This window comes from Protopterus annectens, chromosome 6.part0, assembly GCF_019279795.1.
Source record: "Protopterus annectens isolate FY-2018-M chromosome 6.part0, PAN1.0, whole genome shotgun sequence".
In the NCBI taxonomy this organism is placed as follows: Eukaryota; Metazoa; Chordata; order Ceratodontiformes; family Protopteridae; genus Protopterus; species Protopterus annectens.
This window is the reverse complement of record NC_056737.1, coordinates 537,338,638-537,359,360: the sequence shown is the minus strand read 5'-3', so window position 1 is coordinate 537,359,360 and position 20,723 is coordinate 537,338,638. Positions and strand designations below refer to the sequence as shown.

The following is a 20,723-nucleotide window of genomic DNA, read 5'->3' as shown; positions in this document are numbered from 1 at the left end:
ATTTTCAGTAATACTTTTTATTGCAGTTCCTGTTTGAGACTAACATTAGGATATTTTGTAGGTATGGAGCATTTCCCAAGACTATAAGTATAAATAGTATCATGTACACCTACTGTAGATTTCTAATAGAGGAACATATCCAAAAATCACACACCTCTCTAGCTAAATGAAAAACTCTTGCAGCACAATTATTTAGTCTTTGCTAAATAGACAATGAAACACAAACAATCTTGGCAATCTGAATCTGCACAGTAATAATTCAGTTATGTAACTGAAGGATGTCAGCAGCAGAGAACTTTCCAAAGTCTTTTGTTCTGGTGGCCTTTTCATTGTTCTCAGAAGCACATTTAGAATTTCCTTGGAATTTTTTGCTAATGTGCATATTTTTTAGTGTGATATTCTGATTCAAAGTTTCTATAAAAAACATGGAATCTATGTTAGGGCTTAAAGTCTGTCTGTGACTTCATAACATGTGACAGAGGATCCAGAATGATGATGATTTATTCCAAGGTGTTGCACTTCATACTAGCAAAAGATCTTTTTTCTTTGGGCACACTGAATAATTTTCAAGGACTATATGAAAACAAACATTTAGAAAAACAAGTGCTTATCAAAGGAGTATGGCTTATCTAATGTGGCTCAATTGTGCCTGCTGATATTCATTTGAAAAATTATTTGTGTTACTTCTTTATTTGCAAAAAGTGTACTTTTTTGACAATGTAAAAGGGCATTGCAAGGACAACATGAATTATTATGCCCTGTGTCCTAAACTAAGTTCTGTATTACTGACTTGAACAAATTATCACAAACATTGGCTAGTTTTATTGGCAGTAGTGTCAAAATGTAAAAGTCTTTTGAGATCATTAATGAGCTTAATTTCTTTTGCAAATGTACCATATTGCATAGGTACTGGTCAGGTTTTTCTTCAGTTTTATATAGTTATGGACTTTTTTGATGGCACTTGGATTAAAACTTGAGTTCCTTCATTTTCTTCTGTACTACTTCATGAATTTGCAGTTTCAGGTGTATACAGTAAGCTTTTGTCAGAGTAATAATGACATAACCCAAGCTTGGTTGCCCAAAAAATACTCAAAATATAATTATCTTTTGGTAGTAACTAGTCCTTATTTCTGAACATGCTGCAACATTGCTTTATTCCACATTAGATGCCATCATGAATCTTTCATGATGCTATGATTCTACTAGCCTCATTTTGATCAAGTATATTTCTAAAATATAATTTGTAGCTGGGTAACCAAAGCAAGTAGTCTTTTCAAGAGTAATCTTCTCTCAATATTGTTTTTTTTCTAGAAACAGTATATAGAACAATATAGAAAAATAGCTGGACATTAATAGAACTGCCTCAGTATTTTGCATTTCTTAAAAACATTCACTTAGGTCAGAAATGTTTTATAGCTAAAGAAACCATTTTATTTTCTTTGTTTGTACAGGGGAAGAGATGAACCATTTCCCAAACAAAAAAGACGAGTCTGTAACTGAAAAAAATGTGATCGTCAATCTACATTTTAAATTACATGAACCAGTTGGCCAAGTTCCTGATGCTGTACAGCAGCTGAATGAATCTGCAGAAGATCCAAAATGTGTTCATAGTGCTGCTATTTCCAGTAGTAGTTGCACAGATGATATGGGCTCTTCTAAAATAACAAAGCAAGAATACTTTTCGAATCTTTCTGATCAAATGGATCCTGCTGGTTGTGTTGTGGTAGGTAGAGATCCAAGTATGTTCGCACAGTTGGAGCACAGTAATACTGCCCTAAACAAAACTAATGCTTCTGCAGTAGCAACTCAACCTACAGATTGCAACCAATTGACAAGCACTGCCAGTCAAAGTCAGAGGTGAGTTCTGTTGTAAGTGGAAGTTTCCAGATTTCCCATCTTACACATGTATAGATGAGAAAATGTATAAGCAACTTCACATATTTCTCCCTGTTTTTTGTGCCACTTAACAAATTAAATTTTCATTTTGGTTTTAGTTCAATATACCAGTTGGACACTGAGAAGGACTTGTCTGGATAGTTACTTACTGGTGATCTCTATAGCCATCTATGCACATTTATAATTTTGGATAACAGGACTACATTAACGCACACAACTAGCTGTGATGTAGGCCATATATACGTTTCCAGCATAGTGTACCATTTTTAGTGCAGATGCAGATTCTGTAAACTCTCGAGTCATACTGTGCTCTGAATTGAGTCTAGGCATCTGTCATGCTGTGCCTGTGTTCAGCTTATATTGCAGGCTGTTTGCACTCTCCTAAAATTTCTTCAGAGCTATAAATGCTAAGTCTTACCTCTAGTTTTATACATTACTCAGACCATTCTGGCAATAACACTAGATATCCAGGCTAAACTGAAATGTTAAGCATTTTACTTGGAGTATGAGCAGATTTAAAGTAACTTGCAACAGACTAAGTAACCAGAAGCACAAAACAGCAGGAGATCTAGCCATTCCAGACCATACTTGGCTGATTACCCAACTGTGACTATAGGTAATACGGTTGTAGTAGGGAAAAAGTACAGTTTTGTACCTACCATAAATGTAGATGTTCGAAGATCCACATTGCTGCAGTCCTAACACTTGGGTAGTCCGCTGTCCCTCGGTCGGCCCGAATATCAGAGTATAAGGCTGACGTCGGTCAAGGCGCATTTGACTGACATCAGAACGTCAGGGTACAAATGCGCATGACCGACGTCATATCCTCAGTCTTTTCTTGCCCCAGATGTCAGAAGACCCTAAAAAGAAAGGTCAAAACCCATAGACAACAACTAAACAACCAACCAGCCTAACACCAAAAATATGTACAATATATACAATATACACAATATACCTCAGAAAGATAACCCAACCCACACAACCACCTCAAACTACAGAGGGGAAGGAGGGAGGGTGACTGCAGCAATGTGGATCTTCGAACATCTACATTTATGGTAGGTACAAAACTGTACTATGTTCTTCATCTCACATTGCTGCAGTCCTAACACTTGGGTAGAATCCCAAAGCAGAGGTAAGGGAGGATGGCTAAACTATAATGAAGCAGGAGCTGCCAAAATGCCCTGCAACACAGCAGTGGCAAAACCAGCCCTGGATTTAGAGTACAATGGAAGGTGGTAATGCCTAGAGAAGGTATGCACTGAACTCCAAGTGGCTGCCTCCAAAATATCCTTAGTTGCCATCCCCCTCAGAAAAGCTGTTGAAGTGGCAGTAGCCCTAGTGGAATGAGGCCTAATCCCAGCTGGAATCTCTTTGCCATGATGGGAATAACAGAAAGCAATGCAAAATCCAATCCACTTAGAAATAGTTTGTTTTGACACGGGCTTGCCCTGAGAGCACAAAGCAAAAGAAACTAATAACTGCTGAGATTGTCTGAACCCTTTAGTTCTGTCCAAATAATATCGCAACTGCCTGTGTACATCTAAAGTGTGCAAAATCTTTTCCCTTTATTTTGGGGATTTGCATAAAAAGTAGGCAAATGAATAGTTTGGTTTAAAGCCACACTAGAAACCACTTTAGGCATAAAGGAAGGATTAGTACGTAAAGATACCCTATCCTTATGGAAAATTAAGAAAGGCTCAACTGCCATAAGGGCCTGCAATTCAGAAACCCTTCTTGCAGAGGTAATGGCCAACAAAAAGCAGTCTTCCATGACAAATATTTCAACTCAGCAGTAGCTGCAGGCTCAAAAGGTTGTAGAGTGAGTTTCTCCAACACAAAATTGAGATCCCAAGCAGGAGTAGGAGCTTCGTGGGGTCTTACATTCTTTGCCCCTCTAAGAAATTGCTTGAACAAAGGATGAGAAAACAATGGTGGGTCACAGTCATAGTGAGCTGAAATTGCTGCAGCATGAATCTTAATAGAAGAGAAGGACAAACCTTTGTCTAACAACTCAGTAAGATATTGAAGAGCCACACTTAAATCAGGCTCAGAAACATCCAAATCCTTAGCTGCACTCCAAAAAAATCTCTTCCATTTATCTGCGTACACTTTCCTTGTACTAGGCCTTCTAGCTTCCAAAATCACATTCAAAACTTGTTGTGGAAGTTGAGACCCTCTATGGTTTAAAACAGAATATGCCAGGCTGTTAGGTGAAGAGAGTGAAGTTTGACATTGAGCAAATGACTGTCCTCCTGGGACAACAGATGTGGAATCAAAGGCAAAGGCCATGGAGGCTTCCGTACTAGACTTCTCAGTAATGGGTACCAGTGCTGTCGAGGCCAATCTGGAGCTATTAAAATCATCCTTGGCTTGTCCTGTCTGACCTTCAGAAGTACCTTTGGGAGGAGAGGCAGAGGTGGAAAGGCATACACATGAAGATTTTTCCAACTGAAAGAAAGAGCATCCACTTTCCAAGCTGTGGGATGAAACCTCTTTGTGCAAAACTTTGGCAGCTGGTGGTTTAGTGGAGAAGCGAACAGATCTATGTCTGGAGTTCCCCAGGACACTGTCAATTTCTGAAATACATGAAGATCCAGTTTCCACTCGTGGGGATCCATGATTTGTCTGCTTAACACATCTGCTAAGGAGTTCTGTGCTCCGGCAGAAACCTTGCCTGAAGACTTAGTTGTAAACTGAGAGCAGTCTCCCACAAAATCATTGCTTGCCTGCATAGAGGATAAGAATGTGTTCCCCCTTGCTTGTTGATGTACCACATGACAGTTGTGTTGTCTGTTAGAATCAACACCTGCCCTGGAAGAAGTAAATCCTTGAAAGCTATTAATGCAAACTGGACTGCTAACATCTCCTTCAAGTTGATATGTAGATGCTGTAGTCTGACAGGCCACTTGTCTTGTATCCACTTTCTGTTTAGATGAGCTCCCCAAGCTTTGTCCGAGGCATGTGTCGTTAAAATTTGACTCGCCTCTGGCCGGGTCACAGAGAGTCCCTTGTTTAGGTGACATTCCTGAGCCCACCACAAAAATTCCTTTTGAATGCAAGGTATTATTGGAATGACAGTGTCCAGATCCTGGCAGTGCTGTGTCCATACATTTTTGAGATACCATTGCAACTTCCTCATATGCAGTTTGGCATTGGGAAGCACCAGAATACAAGATGCCATGAACCCTAAGGCTTGAAGGACTGTCCTTGCAGTCAGCCCGGACTGAAGAGATAGATGATGGAAGTAAAGGGAAAGATTCTTTTGTTTGTCCGGGGTTAGAAAGGCCATCTGGGATGCTGTATTCAGTCTTACACCCAGAAAGCACATGTCTTGAGAGGGTACTAGACTGGACTTTATTTCGTTCACAGAATACCCCAGGCATCTTAGCACTGCTATCACATATTCCAAATGACGAAGAAGATCGTCCCTTCCTTGAGCCAGAATCAGGCAATCGTCCAAATAAGGATAGATTTGAATTCCTTTCAGCCTGAAGAAAGCTATCACTGGAGCCAGAACTTTCGTAAATACTCTGGGCAGTAGATAAGCCAAAGGGCAATGCAGAGAACTGATAGTGAGAAGTCCCAGTCCGAAAACGCAGATACTTCCTGCAACTTAGCCTGATAGGAACATGAAGGTAAGCCTCCTTGAGATCCAAAGTTACCATCCAGTGATCCCTGCCCAGCAGAGGTAAAAGCTGTTGTAACGTCAACATTTTGAACTTGGGAATGTCCAGATAAGTGTTGAGGATAGATAAATCCAAAATTGGTCTCCACGTGTTCCCCTTTTTTGGTACAAGGAACAGGCGAGAATAAAATCCTAGGCCTCTTTCTGGCATAGGAACCAGCTGTATGGCCCCTATTTGGAGTAACAGAGAAATTTGCTTGTGAGCCTCTATTCTTTGTTGAGGAGGAATGTCTGGCATGCCTTTGAAAGGAGGCAAGGTATGGAAATAAAACCTGTAACCATGATGTATGATATCCAATACCCATCTGTCTTGGGTAATCAAACTCCAATTTTCTTTGAAAAGTGCCAACCTTCCTCCCAAAGGTGCTGCCAGGCGAGAAGGTTCTGGCAGCTGAAAAGGTAGGTCATTGGGTCTGTTTACGAAAGGACTGACCCCTGCCCTCACCCGAAGACTGTGCAGGAGAACTCCCTGTTCTAGGCCTGAAAGAGCCCTGACCTCTGCCCCTGCCACGTCTAGATCTACCCCTAGACTGGGAATCATAAGAAGGATACGTCCACCCCTTAGTAGGCCAATTTCTACTAAACTTAGGAGGCTGAACCTGCAAAAAATCTTTAACAGTCTGCATAGACTTAGCCTTGTCTTCCATTTTCTTTAAAACCGTCTCAACAGGAGAACCAAACAAGACATCAGATTGCAAAGGGGCATCCAAAATCCTAGTTTTAACATGGTCAGATAAATTTTGATCCCTCAGCCAGGCATGCCTAAGAACTGACCCAGTGGCAGCCACCCTAGACGAGGCCTGTACAGCATCAAAACCACATTGCAAAGAATGCTTACCCACCTGTTCAGAAACATGCACTAAATCTTGTAACTCTTTACAATCAATACCTTCCGCCAAAGCATCAACCTTAGATTTCAACTGTGAAAGGAGATAATTTTGATATTTCAACATGTGAAACTGGCAATTCAAAGCTCTCATGGCAAGAGTGGAAGAAGTATAAACTTTCTTTCCCCATCTATCCAAGGCCCTGGCCTCTTTATCTGCAGGAACCGGATTCTTGACAACAGAAGCCTTAACACCCTTAGGCCCCTGGCTAACAGTTTCTGGGTCTGCCCTAGGACTCTTAAAAAGATACTTATGAGCTTCAGGTACCCTGTAATACCTATCTGGTTTAACAGGAGCAGGAGGCAAAGAATCAGGATTAAGAGAAGCCTCCGCAAACACATCTTCCACCACATTCAGAACAGGAGGTATAGCCAAAGGCCTATGCTGGGGTAAAACAAAATTCCCTAAGCCTTTTCCTGGAATCAGAGAAGTCCTGACCTTCCCATTTAAAATGCTCTCTCATGGAGTGAAGGGTCTCTGAAAAGAAAAATCCTCAGGAGGAGAAGCAGAAGGAGTAGAATCATCCACATCAGAATCAGAATAATGAGAATACTCCTGCAAGTCTTCAGCCGAAGGCTCAGACACATCCGAAGCCTGCTCATAATCCCCCAACACTGGTTCCATCCTAGGCCTCTTATCAGGAGGGGGCATAGAGCCCCTAATTAAAGTAATTAAATCTTCTGCCATTTTAAGCATGTGCTTCTTGGGCACAGAACCTGAAGAACTAGGAGTGACACCCACAGAAGCTAAACTAGACCTGCCTCTAGGAGAAGCCTTGGAAGCAGAAAGAGAGGGCCTAGACCCCTTAGGAAGGGAGGGGAGTACAGTTATCTGAGAAGCCCCTACACCCTGACCTGCCTCCTGGGAGGCCACATCCTGTAAAATCAAAGTTTCTCCCTGGGAATCCAGAAAGGCCTCCGTCGGAACCACCGGTTCCACTGACGCCTCTAAAGAACCGGCGTCCGGTTCGGACGACTCCTCTAACCTAGGTTTAACTGCCTTGTCCTTGCGCTTCTTTGAGGAAGCGGCCGGAGCATCCGACGGCATATTGTAATTGCACCGCTTCCCAAAGACCAACCTGGCACAATCCAACCTTCGCTTTATAGTGCGTTTATTGAACCTAGCACAAAAGCGACACCCAACAACGTCGTGCTCAGGTCCCAAACAAGGTATACACAAATTATGGTAATCCCTATGCGGTATCTGTTTCCCACAAGAAATACAGTTATTCACTTTTTCTGACATCCGGTAAACCACTGAGGCAAGAAAAAAACAAAATATTCCCCAACGGGGTACTTAACCAACTCTGACTTCGGTCTGAAACTCCGAATTCGAAAAATTTCAGAACGGCACTTGCAACACTGCTTCTGCATCGGACCATGCGGCAAAAAAGACTGAGGATATGACGTCGGTCATGCGCATTTGTACCCTGACGTTCTGATGTCAGTCAAATGCGCCTTGACCGACGTCAGCCTTATACTCTGATATTCGGGCCGACCGAGGGACAGCGGACTACCCAAGTGTTAGGACTGCAGCAATGTGAGATGAAGAACATCGGACAATACTTGTGTTTGGAAAACAGCAGAATTGGTCTCTCCCATCTCGTAAAAGCTCTGGGATATCCTCTCATTTTATGAAGGAAGTCTGGCTGTCAACCTGCTGTTCCATTTATTTCATTTTCATTAGTACTCCTCGTAGCTTTGAAACAAAGTAAAGCAATAATACTGAGCTTCTGATAGCTTCTTTGTGTTCCAAATACACAGTATCACTGCTCAGTAATGGTACGCAGTATTACTGGTTTTCTTCTCTCTGTATTTGAAGGGTAAATGTTCCAAAGTATAGGTTAAAATAGCCATATGTTCTTTGAATAACTGATTGGTCAAAATGCCACTAAGTCTACCGAAGCATTCACAGAAAGATGAGAATGTTTCATTTTACATCAAGGCAGGGAGTTTCTACATACATGCTCTTGCACAGAGTATCTTTCCTTTGTGAATCCAGAGAAGACTAAATATCATTCATATAATTCTGTGTTGTTACAAGGTCTTGTTGGTTTCAAATCATAATTTTTGCCGTTCCCCCAAATGTCAATAAGACCAAAAGTTAGCTTATAACTTATGGTCAGTTATGTGCTGGGTATGCTTTGATCATAAATACCTGGTTTATGTATTTTTATGCCTCCCTGATAAGGTCACGTTTACTTGGAACCCTTTGAGGAGTGAGAAATTGGGAGAGGGTTTTTAAGTTCATATATTCTGGTTCTGTTATCTTTTGTATAATTATAAGATTTAAGCCAGGTTATTAGCATCTTCCCATAAGCCAGGCAGTGTGTTACTAAATAGTTTCTGTAATATAAATGGCTGGGATACAACTGAAATCTGGCATTTTGTTTTTGTCATTGAAACAAAGCACTGGAACCAGTTGAGTTGAAATACCTATTTCAACTCAACTGTCGTTGTTCTTGGACATTTTGTTTTTGTCATCCTGCTAAAGTGCTGTCAAATTATTGTTGATATCTCTTCTCTTTTTTTCATCTGACTGATGATTAGAAGTACAGAAAAATATTTATCATGTGGGATTTGTGATCATGAGACTTATGAAACTGCATTTTGACAAGATCTTTGATTGCCTAATAGAATTCAATGGATTTGGCTTTACTGAGCCTGATTAAAGCAAATGCTTATAGATTGAGCTGACAAGGTATTTGATTGACACCTGTAATTCTTTCCTGCTTTATCCATTAGTACAGTCATTTAGACCATCATCGGGCTATTTTTTTCTCCCCACTTTAGACTGAGGCTTGTAACTTTGTTGTAATTGCTTTGTTGCAGTTTTCTTAATTTCTCAGTGAATTAAGAGCTCTCCTCTGAAGTGCATTCCTGTCTAGATTTTGTCTAGTTTCTCAATTTCATGTAAAACTGTTAATTAACTTTGTATTGTTAAGAGTAAAACACAGAGTGTGATTTTTTTCTTTGTGCACATGCCTGTCAAAAATAATTATTTATGAATGTGAAATGAATTACCGAAAACCTGTAGAAGTTGCTTGGTCTGATGCATCTGACAGTGGAGTTTGTTGGAAAAAGATTATTCACTTTAAGTATTGATTGGACTAGTCATAATATTTTATGCCAGGCACATGGTAAATAGTGGATGTTAATCTGCTGAAAAGACCAGCAAGCTTAAAGCCATAAGCTGACTGATAAGTTTTCAAACAAAAGCTTAAATTACACCTAGTTGAAATGCTGTAGAACACTGGATAAAGCCTACTGTTAGGGTATCTCTTTCTCTCTCTCTCTCTCTCTCTTTCTCTGTTATCTAACCTACAAACCATTACCAATAAATGTTCACCCTGATCTGAAGTTACACTTGCCAGTGCACTCATTTGTATGGATTGTTTCTGGCAGTATATTTGATTTGTAAACATCAGCTATTTATTAATGTAGTCTACTCAAATACGTCTGCTGTCATACTCTGCATTGTAAATATCAGGTACTGCTGCATGTGTACATGGCTTGTTTATCAGGCAAAAATGCTATATATATTATAAAGTTCAGTTACTTTATTGTGTTTTTTGCTCATGTGTTGCGTTTCTTCCGTGCTGTATTTGTTAAATACAAAGCTCTGGTGTTCATTGCTTTGTTAGATTTTTGCCATTTGTTTTTTTACTGTTATTGTTTTCTCACTTACGCTATATTTTTTTCTTGATGTATTTGTTATGATTCCATTGCAATTCTTGTGTTCATTTATATGATTTATTTGCTATTTGCTTTCTACTGTTGTTTTCTCAATTGTATTGCCTGTTGGTCTGGTTTGTGACTGAAAAGGCCCTCAGACGAGTCCACCTTCTCATTTAACTAACTGAAAGAATTAAGTATTTGAGAGTTTAGCCTCTCTACTGCAAGTGATGAGTTCTCTCTTTTATGTCTTTGTGGCTACAGAAATAAGTTTGGGTGCTACAAATAACCTAGCTTTTGGTTCTCATATATTTATTTTTATTTTCAAATAAAAATTATAATTCAAAAGCATGCTTTCCTCCCTCAGAACACTTTAGAGGGGCAGTTGTTGCATTATTATATTGATTGCATTAAGGATATAACTACTCTGAAGTAGATAGAACAGTGTTTGAATGTCTAGTGCCTTCTCGCTTCCATCCCACTTGTATAATAACAGGCTATGACAAGCCAGTCTGTAGCCTGTCAGTGCAAGTTAAACACTGATGCTGGTTGCTTACAGCCGCCAGTGCTAATGCTTACCTGGCTGTCTGTAGTAATTTGACCTGAAACGACCAATGGAGACAGATATTTCTAGTCTTCAAGGATGGTTTTTACTTTTATGCTCCTGAAAAATAAAAATACTGGCAAAACAACAGATACATCTGTGAGCACTGTTAGCAACACACACTACCATCAACAACCATTGATGCAGTTTTATTTCTTTTTTATGATTACTCCATTCTGGGTAGGCGTAGTAGTGTGTCTAATAATGTAACAATTTAAAATGCATTACTTTGGCCATTATTTCTTTCTTGATGATGGCAAATGTCTGACAGTGAATGGGTTATTGGGTTGAAGTTTGAGAGGCAAGCTTTGTGAAGAAGGTAAAGGGACACTACTTGATCACTGCTAAACTATTGTTGCTATGGCATGACAGATGTTCATGAGTATCAGCAGCATGCTGATATAAATTGCTGTGGTCGTTATTTCTTTAAATATTTTTCTTTAATTTATGATCAAAGTTGTTCTTGGGCAAGCCATCACAATGTGATAATTTTTGCATTGGGAAATAGAGACATTGACTGTGTTTGAAAGCAGATGAATACAGGGGCTGCTCGTGCTATTGGACTGCAGGACTACAGCCCCCCTCCCCAGTTGTAAAAAGAAAAGAAAACAACTCCACGCATGCATGCAGGAATCCGGACTGGTGAAACAGCAGTCCGGATTAGAAAGAAGGCATTAGACTATAGAGATGTGCGCTGGGACCTGTATTGCAAAAAGCTGAGGAAGGGATTTTGAAGCTATCCAAACTCAGGTATTGCAGTGTGTATGTGTGTAAAATGCCCCAGTTAAGTATACCTGGTGGCTAGAGAAAACTCAGACTCAAACCTTGTACCTTGTGTGCAGGTAGCAAGAGGGTGAATTTGCTACCCACCACCACTTGTGACAAAGCTATTCAGATTTTTGCCTCATATTTTTGTTTGGTTCTATTCCTCATAAAATCTGTGGTTTTCTGGATTTTGAATTCACTAAATAATGACAGGCATTTGAATTTCAGACTTCGTATTCTTCAGAAAGTACATGGTAACATAAAACGTTTTATTCTTGCAATTTTCTAAGTTTATAAGATCAATATTTGAAATTTGTTCCTGTTTTTGGGGGCTGTATTCCCTCATTATTGGCTTTGTCTGAGTTTTTTGTGCTAAGAGGTTTAGAGCCGAATTCAATGAATAAGTTTGGAGGCTGTATTCCCCCATTATTGGCTTTGTCCAGGTGTTTTGTGCTAAGAGGTTGAGAGCTATGGTGAGAACTGAATTCACTGACTGTATTCCCCCATTATTAGCTTTGTCCAGGTGTTTTGTGCTAAGAGGTTGAGAGCTATCATGAGAACTGAATTCACTAAATGATAGCCATTTAAGTTTCAGTCTTCCTGTCTTTCATGAAATAGCTAATGTGGCATAGTGGTATGTTGCTCTGACTGTAGTGCACTGGGTCCTGGGGCCAAGACTTGGTAGTGAAATGCATGGTGGTAACACAGCATTTTATTCTAGCAATTTTCCAAGATTACACAAACAATGTTTAAAATGTGTCCCTGGTTTTTGGGCTTGTGCCCCCCCCCCCATAAATTTTGGCTTTTTCCAGATTTCTTGTGCTACAAAGTTGAGAGATACAGTTGAGTGTCAAGTTGATTTTACAAGGAATTGAGAGCTTCAGGGGAAGAGAAGTTTAGTGCTGCTTGCTTTGTTAATAGCACAACAGGTGGTAGTATACTTGCTTTTGATGCAGAAGGCTGTGGGTTCTACTCCCACAGTATGTAGATGCATTGGTGATACTGTACTTTTAAAGGGGGTGGATGCTGCAGACCTGAGAATGTCCTCTTTGGTGGAGATACCTAGTAACCTATTATCAATTTGTCATCCATTTCCTATTGCAATATTACTAGCTTAGCATTTTTTTAATGTAACATAGGCAATTTATTCCTCAAGGGCAACAGGCACTTTATTTGTAGATGAAACAATGTAATATAAAGTTGTGTGCTAGCAGCAACCACTTTATTAGTTACAGATCTCTTTAATGTGGAATTATTTAGATGACTTTTACTTCTGCAGAGACTGCATACTTACTGATACTGGTGGATTTTAGAAGTTTGACTAGACTTTTGTGATGGAAATGTTCTGAATTGGGCAGTTTTGTCATTATTGGTGCATGCATTTTGTTTCTTTGTTTACTGGAAAAATGTTCAAAACAATAAATTTAAAATACCCTCTAACAACTGTACTGTATTATACAAGGAATATAATTTAATACAGTCCGGAATGTGCATCAAAGAACATATGTATGTTTCGTGTGCAAGGGGCCTATGATTTGAAAACATCCCAAGTTAATCTTTATCTGCCAGTGGCCAGATGTATTTTCTTTGAATGTGGGTTTCAATGCTGTTTCAATGAATGCAAGTTCAAGGGCAGAGAGGTTTTAATGCTAAGTCTATTTTCATTGTGAGACTGCATTGCTTTGTTTAGCAGATGTCTATTAGTGTTTGTGTTGTAAAATAAGACCTTTAAATGAAATCCAAATCCTCATAGAAGTAAAGCAGTATGCACATAGCAGTGTTTATGGTAAATGGGGCGAAATAGCCAAGTAATTGGACATTGGAATGGCTGCAAGAGGAAGTCCCAATTCGACCATGATTTTATGAGGGAGGAAGGGTGGCAAATTCAAAGCCAGCCCCTGCTGAACTATATCTCTCAACTCTCCAGATTTTCACAGAATGAATAGATTTTTACTTCTTATTTTTGGTTTGTTCCTCATAAAATTTTTGTTTTTCTGGCAAATCATTTAGGAATGATGTCACTAAATAATGACAGACATTGAGTTTCAGACTTCATACCCTTCAGAAAAATGCATGCTAAAGCAAGATCTGGTGTTCTAGCAAAGGTCTAATTTTATACAAGAGCAATTTTTAGCACTGTTTGTATGTTCCCGCAATATATTTGGCCTTGTCAAGATTTCCTACGTTAAGCGGTACATGCAAATAAATCACTTTATAGAATTGGGTATATCCAAACCTCCCAACTACCCTTGATCTTGGCTGAAAATATTGCTTTCCCCCTAATAATTCCACTGCAAAATGGCAATTTTGGAAGAAAGAATGGAGGGTTTACAATTAATAAATAATTGTAATGATCAGAGTTGTACATTATTTTTATTTCAGAAAAGCATGCCGATTCTCTTATTTTGTCAGCTGCTCAAGTTTAACAGTACTAATATTAAAAAAGTGTCCCTTCTGTGAAAGGTTACCAACTATCTTGTGTGGCTATTTTATATTTTTGCATCACATTTTTGGTCTGTTTTACTTAAAATTGTGTTTTTCTGGCAAATTAGTGTCAAATCATTAAAGACTGAAGTTAGACAATAATGACAGACATTTGAGTTTCAGATTTCATACCCTTCAGAAATTCATAATAATGCAAGACCTACAATTCTATTATCTTTCTAAGTTTATAAGCGCAGTATTTAAATTTTTTCCTTATTTTTAGGCTTTGTCCCACTTCTGTTTATGGCTTTGTCCAGATTTCTTGCTTTGAGGTTGAGAGTTATGGCAAATATGTCAGGGCCATTACCGTCATCCAGAGACATTTTACATTGTGACATACTTGCTGCACCCCACTCCCCATGTAGTGACTCTGGATGAGTCCAAGCAAAGCAAGGAGCAGTTATGCAGTGTAAGTGTGCAGAGTATCACCCCATCCAAGGTAGACACAAGTAATACAGGGGCTTCTCATCTGTCCTTGATTTTGCAGAATGTTCTGTTTTCTATCATATTTTTATACTGTTGATTTATGCTTGTTATTATTCAGACAATGCATGTCGTTGCAGAGCCTGTTGCTCTGTGTTTAAGTAGCAGTGCTTTAATGACAATCAGGTAAGCTTGTCTGAGATTGTAAGATGCAAGTAAACTTTAATAAGCATACTGTTAAAGAATTACCAACATTGAAAACATTTTTGTTGTTGCCATGCAGAAAATATGTGCATAACTAGATAACATATAAGCCTTAGGTATTGAAATGTATAAAGGACATAGGATTACAGTATTTTCAGAAGCTCATTACATTTGTTGGAGACTTGCAGTCATCTTTGCTGGCTTTACCCATAAACTAAACAGAATGCCAATCTACCATGTGCAGTCCATAACCTGTGCACCTTTAAGCAATTTATCTTGGGCTTGTTTCTTGTTTGCTGTTCATTTTTTACTTTGATCATGGTTTCCCCATGAAACAAGTAGATAGTTGGCAGGCAGCAGATATTTTTTGGTTAAGAAACATTTTTACAAGTGGGGGTATCACAGAGATTGCTACTTTCAACATGTTACTTGATACTTTTATAAAACTGAATATAAATTAATTAGAACTGCAGTGCAAGGAGAAGTGGTTTGAGTTGAGTGCTGCTTGTTTTTTATACCTGATTTTGACTGGCATTCCAGTAATGTATTTAAAAAGTAATTTATTTTTTCATGCCTCACAACCTTTTTGTTTCTATCTAGATATTAAGTAAGCTGTCATATAGCAATTGCATTGAAATATTTTTTCTTCTACACTTCATTTTGTCTTGATTGGACTCTCATAATGACGGCTTGGCACCCAGGGCAGTATATTTAATTAAAGTCCCGGTTTTTGTGGTTTTGAGCATAGCCCTGCCCCTTCCTATTGGCCCCACCCATTCAACTGTCTCCTGCAGCCCTACTTTGATTTGATGTCACCAGCTGCCACTGGATGAATATTACTTAATCACCGCTAAACATTTGTATTTGTTTAAAATGCCTTGGGGAGGAGGGACTTTGCATATTTGTGAGAATAGTTACAATATGCTACCTTGTCCATAATTTCTTTTACATTGATTACAGTCAGTTTTGTTTGTAACAAATGGAATGTGATAAAGTGATAGGGAGCCGACTTCAGGCATTGCCTGTGTTTGGCAGCAGTACATTGAAATTGACTACACTGATCAGTTTTTCTTTCTTTTGGAGTATGCTTCAGAGAAGTAGGTAGCTGTGAGTGGGTAACGTGTAATGAAAGTAAATGGCGGTTTCATGAGCATTTGTTATCCAGTGCTCTGTATATCTGAGAATAGCATGAAAAATTTGATTGCAACCATTATTTTATTTTTTTCACTTCTGTTACATCCAGACATCATAGATGTACACTAAAAGTGGTTGTATTTACTGTATAGTGCAGTAGAGAGGCAGACTTTGTTTGAAGCCAGTTATTTGATAACTGCTAAAAGTGCTAATTGATGTGGTTGGTCTGGGACTGGCAGTGTATATATCTGAGAACAGCAATGAAGCATATTACATTGGTCATTATTAATTTCATATTCATTACTATCAAACTTAAGAGAAGCACACAGACGGTAGCTATCATTGGAAATGCAAGCTTCATACGAAACAAGAGGCATTTTTATGATCACTATTAAACAGTTGTTGAGAGGATGTATTGGGGAAATAGCAGTTATGTTTCAGGGAACAACAAGTTGAAGTACATTATTGTGGATGTTAGTCATTTACTTCCATCACAGACATGAGGAATATGCACAGACTGGCTATTTTGGGGAGGGATGGAAAAGTCAGGCTGTGTGTGATTGCATAGGGTAGTTAAACATAGTTAAGCAATCAATGAGAGGGGTAGTTTGTGTTTTTGGCAGCCATATGTTCAAATACTTTAGTCTGTCCTTTATTTCTGTTACTTTCATCACATTCAGACGTTAGTGGTATGCACAAGAAGTAGCTTTTTTCAAGAGTGAAGAGGCAAGCTGTGTGTGAAAGCAAGGTGAGTACATTTTCTTGATTGTCTTGTATATGAGGAGCAGTACATGTGTGATGTCAAGAATTGGAAGTAAATTACTCTAATCATTACTTCATTCACTTATGTCAAAGGTAAACAATGAATCTGTTTTTTTTCTGGGTTTAAAGTTTGTGTATAAAAGTAGCTAGCTACTGCCATCACTTGATCAAAGTTAAATATTTATTGATCTGACTTGTTAGGTGCACTGTGGATTAGAGTATGCCGCATGGAGTATTTCTGAATGAAAAAGCAGTCCATACAGTTTTTATTTGTAGAAAATGTGTGCGACTTATTCAGTGTTAGAGGAGATGTACCCCATCAGAAGGAAAAACCCATGTATTTAAGAAGCTGAAACTTAATAGCTGATATTGTCAGTTTTCATTCTGTGGTCAATAGATGAGTTCGGATCCGATCCCTCAGATCCAACTCAGCCATTGCTAAAGCCTGTGGTAACCAAGAACTCTCAAGCTCTCCCCTTACCCACAGTGCACCAACACCAATTACCTCAGATCTTGTTTGCCAGTTTCAGCAAAAGATGTGGTTTCCAATACTCTTGAGCGTTTTTTTGTCAGATAAGTGTTAATATTTCTTCAGTGCCTTATTCTGTTTTATTTTTGTTTATATATATTCTCCCTTACCTATTGCACTAGTTGATATCCTTCTGTTTTCCTGTACTTGTGTACCGATTGATAGTGTTGTTAGTATCTTTTCTGTAATTCTACAGTTTGGTGTAGTCCTTAATGCCATCATTAGTATTTCTCTTCTATTTCTATTTTTCTTTGTGTTATCTTGGTTAAAAAAAATGTTTGAGGTAGTGTTAACCTCAGAGTGTTTTCCTTCTCCTTTCCTTCTCTAATTTTGTGGTACAGTATGGCAAATAAAGGGCCACAGGAATTTAAAAAGTGTGCTGAGTATGGGCTTAAGCTGCCATTTTCAGATGCCCACACACTGTGTGTCTGCTGTTTAGGGCTACTTCACTTGCAGGAAGACTGTTCAATCTGCCATGGGTGCCTGATGATGCCATGGTCATAGCAGTGGCCCCAAAGAAGGAACTTGCCAAGGAAAGTTCCACTGTCCATCCCCCAACAGGGAGTCTCAGGGGATGGACAGATTCGGGAAGCATGTTTGTGCTTCAGTGACTTTCACTTTCAGGTCACTGAATTATTTGCCACATTTCACAAGACTTTAGAGGACTTTGATTAAGGATCTTTCAGATACCCTCTCAGGATCCGTCCCTGAAGAAGTTTAGTCATCTGTGGATTCTCAGTTTGTTACCCTACAATCCATCTCTAATTCTTCCATGAGGTTAGTTTCACATGTAGCTGAATTAACCTCAAGGACAGTGGATACAGGCATTTCCATTAAGAGGCATGCCTGGAGGCACTTGTGTAATTTTCTGGAGCCCCTCAAGTAATCGTTCATCAATGCCCTTTTTACAGTACATTTCTGTTTGGCTCCAAAGTTAAGGACATATTATCCATGTGTGAAAAAGATGGAAAGACCCTGTCTGCTGTGGGCATATGTTTTTCGACCCCTCAAAGATCATTTTCTAGGAATTACTAAGGTGGTAATAAGATGTGGTTAAAGAAGTCTCAGGATCCATTCCAGGGTACACATGGAGGAAGTTCCTCAAGAGGCACATGAGGGAACTCAAATGGGCAACGATGCCCCCATGGCAGAGGTGGCCCTCAAACCCAGGGCTCCAGAGAGTCTTCCTGTGGCAGATCCTACCAGTGCTCTAGAAAGGAGGCCCAATTGTCCACCTCTGGAGGCAATCAGGGGTCTATTATCTCTGCACAAGAGAGTCTGGCTAGAATTAACAAATTATCCTTGGGTGCAGAGGATTATATCAAGAGGATATATTATTATTCCATTTTCCCCTGCCTTCTCCAATGTCAAGAAAAATCCCCGATGTTCCACCCAGTCAAAGGGAACAAGTAGCAATTTAAATCCAAAGGCTGTTAGAAAAAAAGAGTCATCCAAGAGTTCCCGCCAGACCAGTTAGAATCTGGAACTTACTCAAGATTCTTTTTAATGCCAAAGAAAACAGAGGACTGGATATCAGTTTTGGATCTCAGCAACTTAAGTCAGTTTGGTGGACCAAGTTTCAGATGGTCGTGGTTCAGTCCATTCTCCTGTTTCTGAAAAAGGACTCTACTGGATGGGCTCCAAAGACCTTCAGGATATAAAAATGAACATATAAGCCAGAAGGTATTTATGCTTCCAGCTGGGAGCCATTCATTACCAGTTCAGAGTTCTGCCCTTTAATCTCACCACAGCCCCAAGGGTGTTTACTAAGTGCATGGCAGATGTTCTTCGTGTTTCACTATTGCAGTCATCACCTGTGGGGTTATCCTTGCTGGGTAGCCATGGTTGGCCTGAATACTAGAGTAAAGGGTTTCCCCCCTGTGTCGGCTGTTTGGTGTCTGAAGCTTACTTCAGGTCATCAGGGCTATAAAATGAGGCAGCCGATGCCATTACATCAGTTATTCTTGCCATGGAGCCTGAGGCAGAAGCAGTTCACGAGTGCATCAGGCACTTGTTGCCTGAATGAAAGAGTTACCATGTAAAGCTAATTATCCTGTTGGCGAACCTTTTCTTGTATTAAACCAATGTCAGAGAAAGTAAATAATTGTCTCTATTGTGGAAAACAGATCCCACACCGAGACTTTCATACCCTGTGTGTCACCTGCCTAGGCCTAGACCACGACTTCCCCGGATGTCGGTTCTATGCTCTGTTTAATGCTAGAACTATCTGGAGAAGGGCAGAAGTTGTAGCTTGACACTTCAGCGAGAGTATTTCTCACCACAAAATGGTATCAGTTAGTCAGGCTGCTGTTGAATTTCCAAAAAAGAAGAAAGATAAGGAAAAGGATAGGCCTCAGAGAGTTGGTGCCTCGGACGACTCTGATCCGAAATCAGCTAGCCTTCCACCCATTAGAGTAACTGAACTCATTGAAGCACCTTTGCAAACCCTGACGCCAGCTGAGGAAGCATTGCAGGCCTCTACCGAGATCTGTTTGGAGTCTGGTATGCTGCCAGGTCTATCTTCTCCTGCCGATATGTTGGCCTTCAGTCTTGCAGTTGGGTCTATGGCCGCATTGCAGGCACCGGCTTTTGTAGAGACCGTATCAACAACTGATGCCAGGCAGAGACTGATGATCATGCCGCCGGTTAAACTAACCATGCATAAGAACATTGAATCCACAAGGCCCAGGACCAAACCTACCCCTTAAAAGACCCCATCCCATTGTCCCAGCCACCTACTTCCTCCCTCTCAGCCTGCCACACAGTCACAGCAGCTGCTCAGAATGCCAGAGGTTTTAATCACTCTGATTAGAGGAAGCCAGCCTACCCAAGCCACCCCAGCCAAAAGGAAGAGGGACACTCCCCTGAGGCTCTTTCTGACCAGGAGTCAGAAGGGTCTGAACTAGAAATGTCACACACTGAAGAGCAGCCTTTTGCAGCATTTGAGGATTTTGATGCTGAGGACCCCATCCCTTCTGCCTCCCCGCCTGAGGACCTCTCTTTTGGGGAAACTTTAAATTCCCTCAGGGAACATTTTCAGTGGGAGGCCCAAGATTAGCCTCAGTCAAAGAAGAGACTGCGAGAGTTCATTGTCCTGCCACAGCACAAACCTCTGGCCATTCTCCCAATCCTGGATGTGGTGGAGGACATCTTCTTGGAATCTGGACTTACCCCAGACTCTCTGCCCCTGCCCCCAGGAAGCCAGACAGATATTACAGGGTGCAAGACACCCCCAAGTATCTCTTCAAATACTCTACAGCTGACCCAGATGTCATTACTCAGGGTCCAAAGGGGGCTAGGGCTAGCTCCTCTAAAAGCCCCATCCCCACTAATAAAGAGAACAGAGCCTTGGACAAACTAGAAAAAAAGGTCTACACTTCGGCTAACTTAGTCATTAGAGCTCTAAATTGTCAATTTCATATGCTTAAATTCCAACAAAATGTGCTAGAATTATTAAAACAGAAAATGTCCACCTTACCAGACATCAATACAACTAGAAAACTAGCAGAGCTTTTACTTTTTAGCTCACAGGTAGCCAAGCATTCCCTACATTGCGAGTTTGATGCCTTGGAAGCTTCTAGCAGGGCTGCACTATGGCTCAGTCATCAGAGGGTATGCCTGGTTAAGGGAACAACCTTTGCCTGACCAGGTAAAGTCCATGTTATTAGACACCCCT

At 40.0% G+C, this 20,723-nt stretch overlaps 1 protein-coding gene across 1 annotated transcript in view; it reads left to right on the top strand.

Annotated features, from left to right (window-relative positions):
- The window catches only part of MIPOL1 (mirror-image polydactyly 1), a 3,346,766-nt gene that overhangs the window by 311,416 nt on the left and 3,014,627 nt on the right, over nt 1-20,723 (top strand). Inside the window, exon 4 of the mRNA XM_044073550.1 lies at nt 1,452-1,857. Coding sequence (XP_043929485.1) covers nt 1,452-1,857 — 406 coding nt within the window. The remainder of the gene's footprint in view (nt 1-1,451; nt 1,858-20,723) is intronic.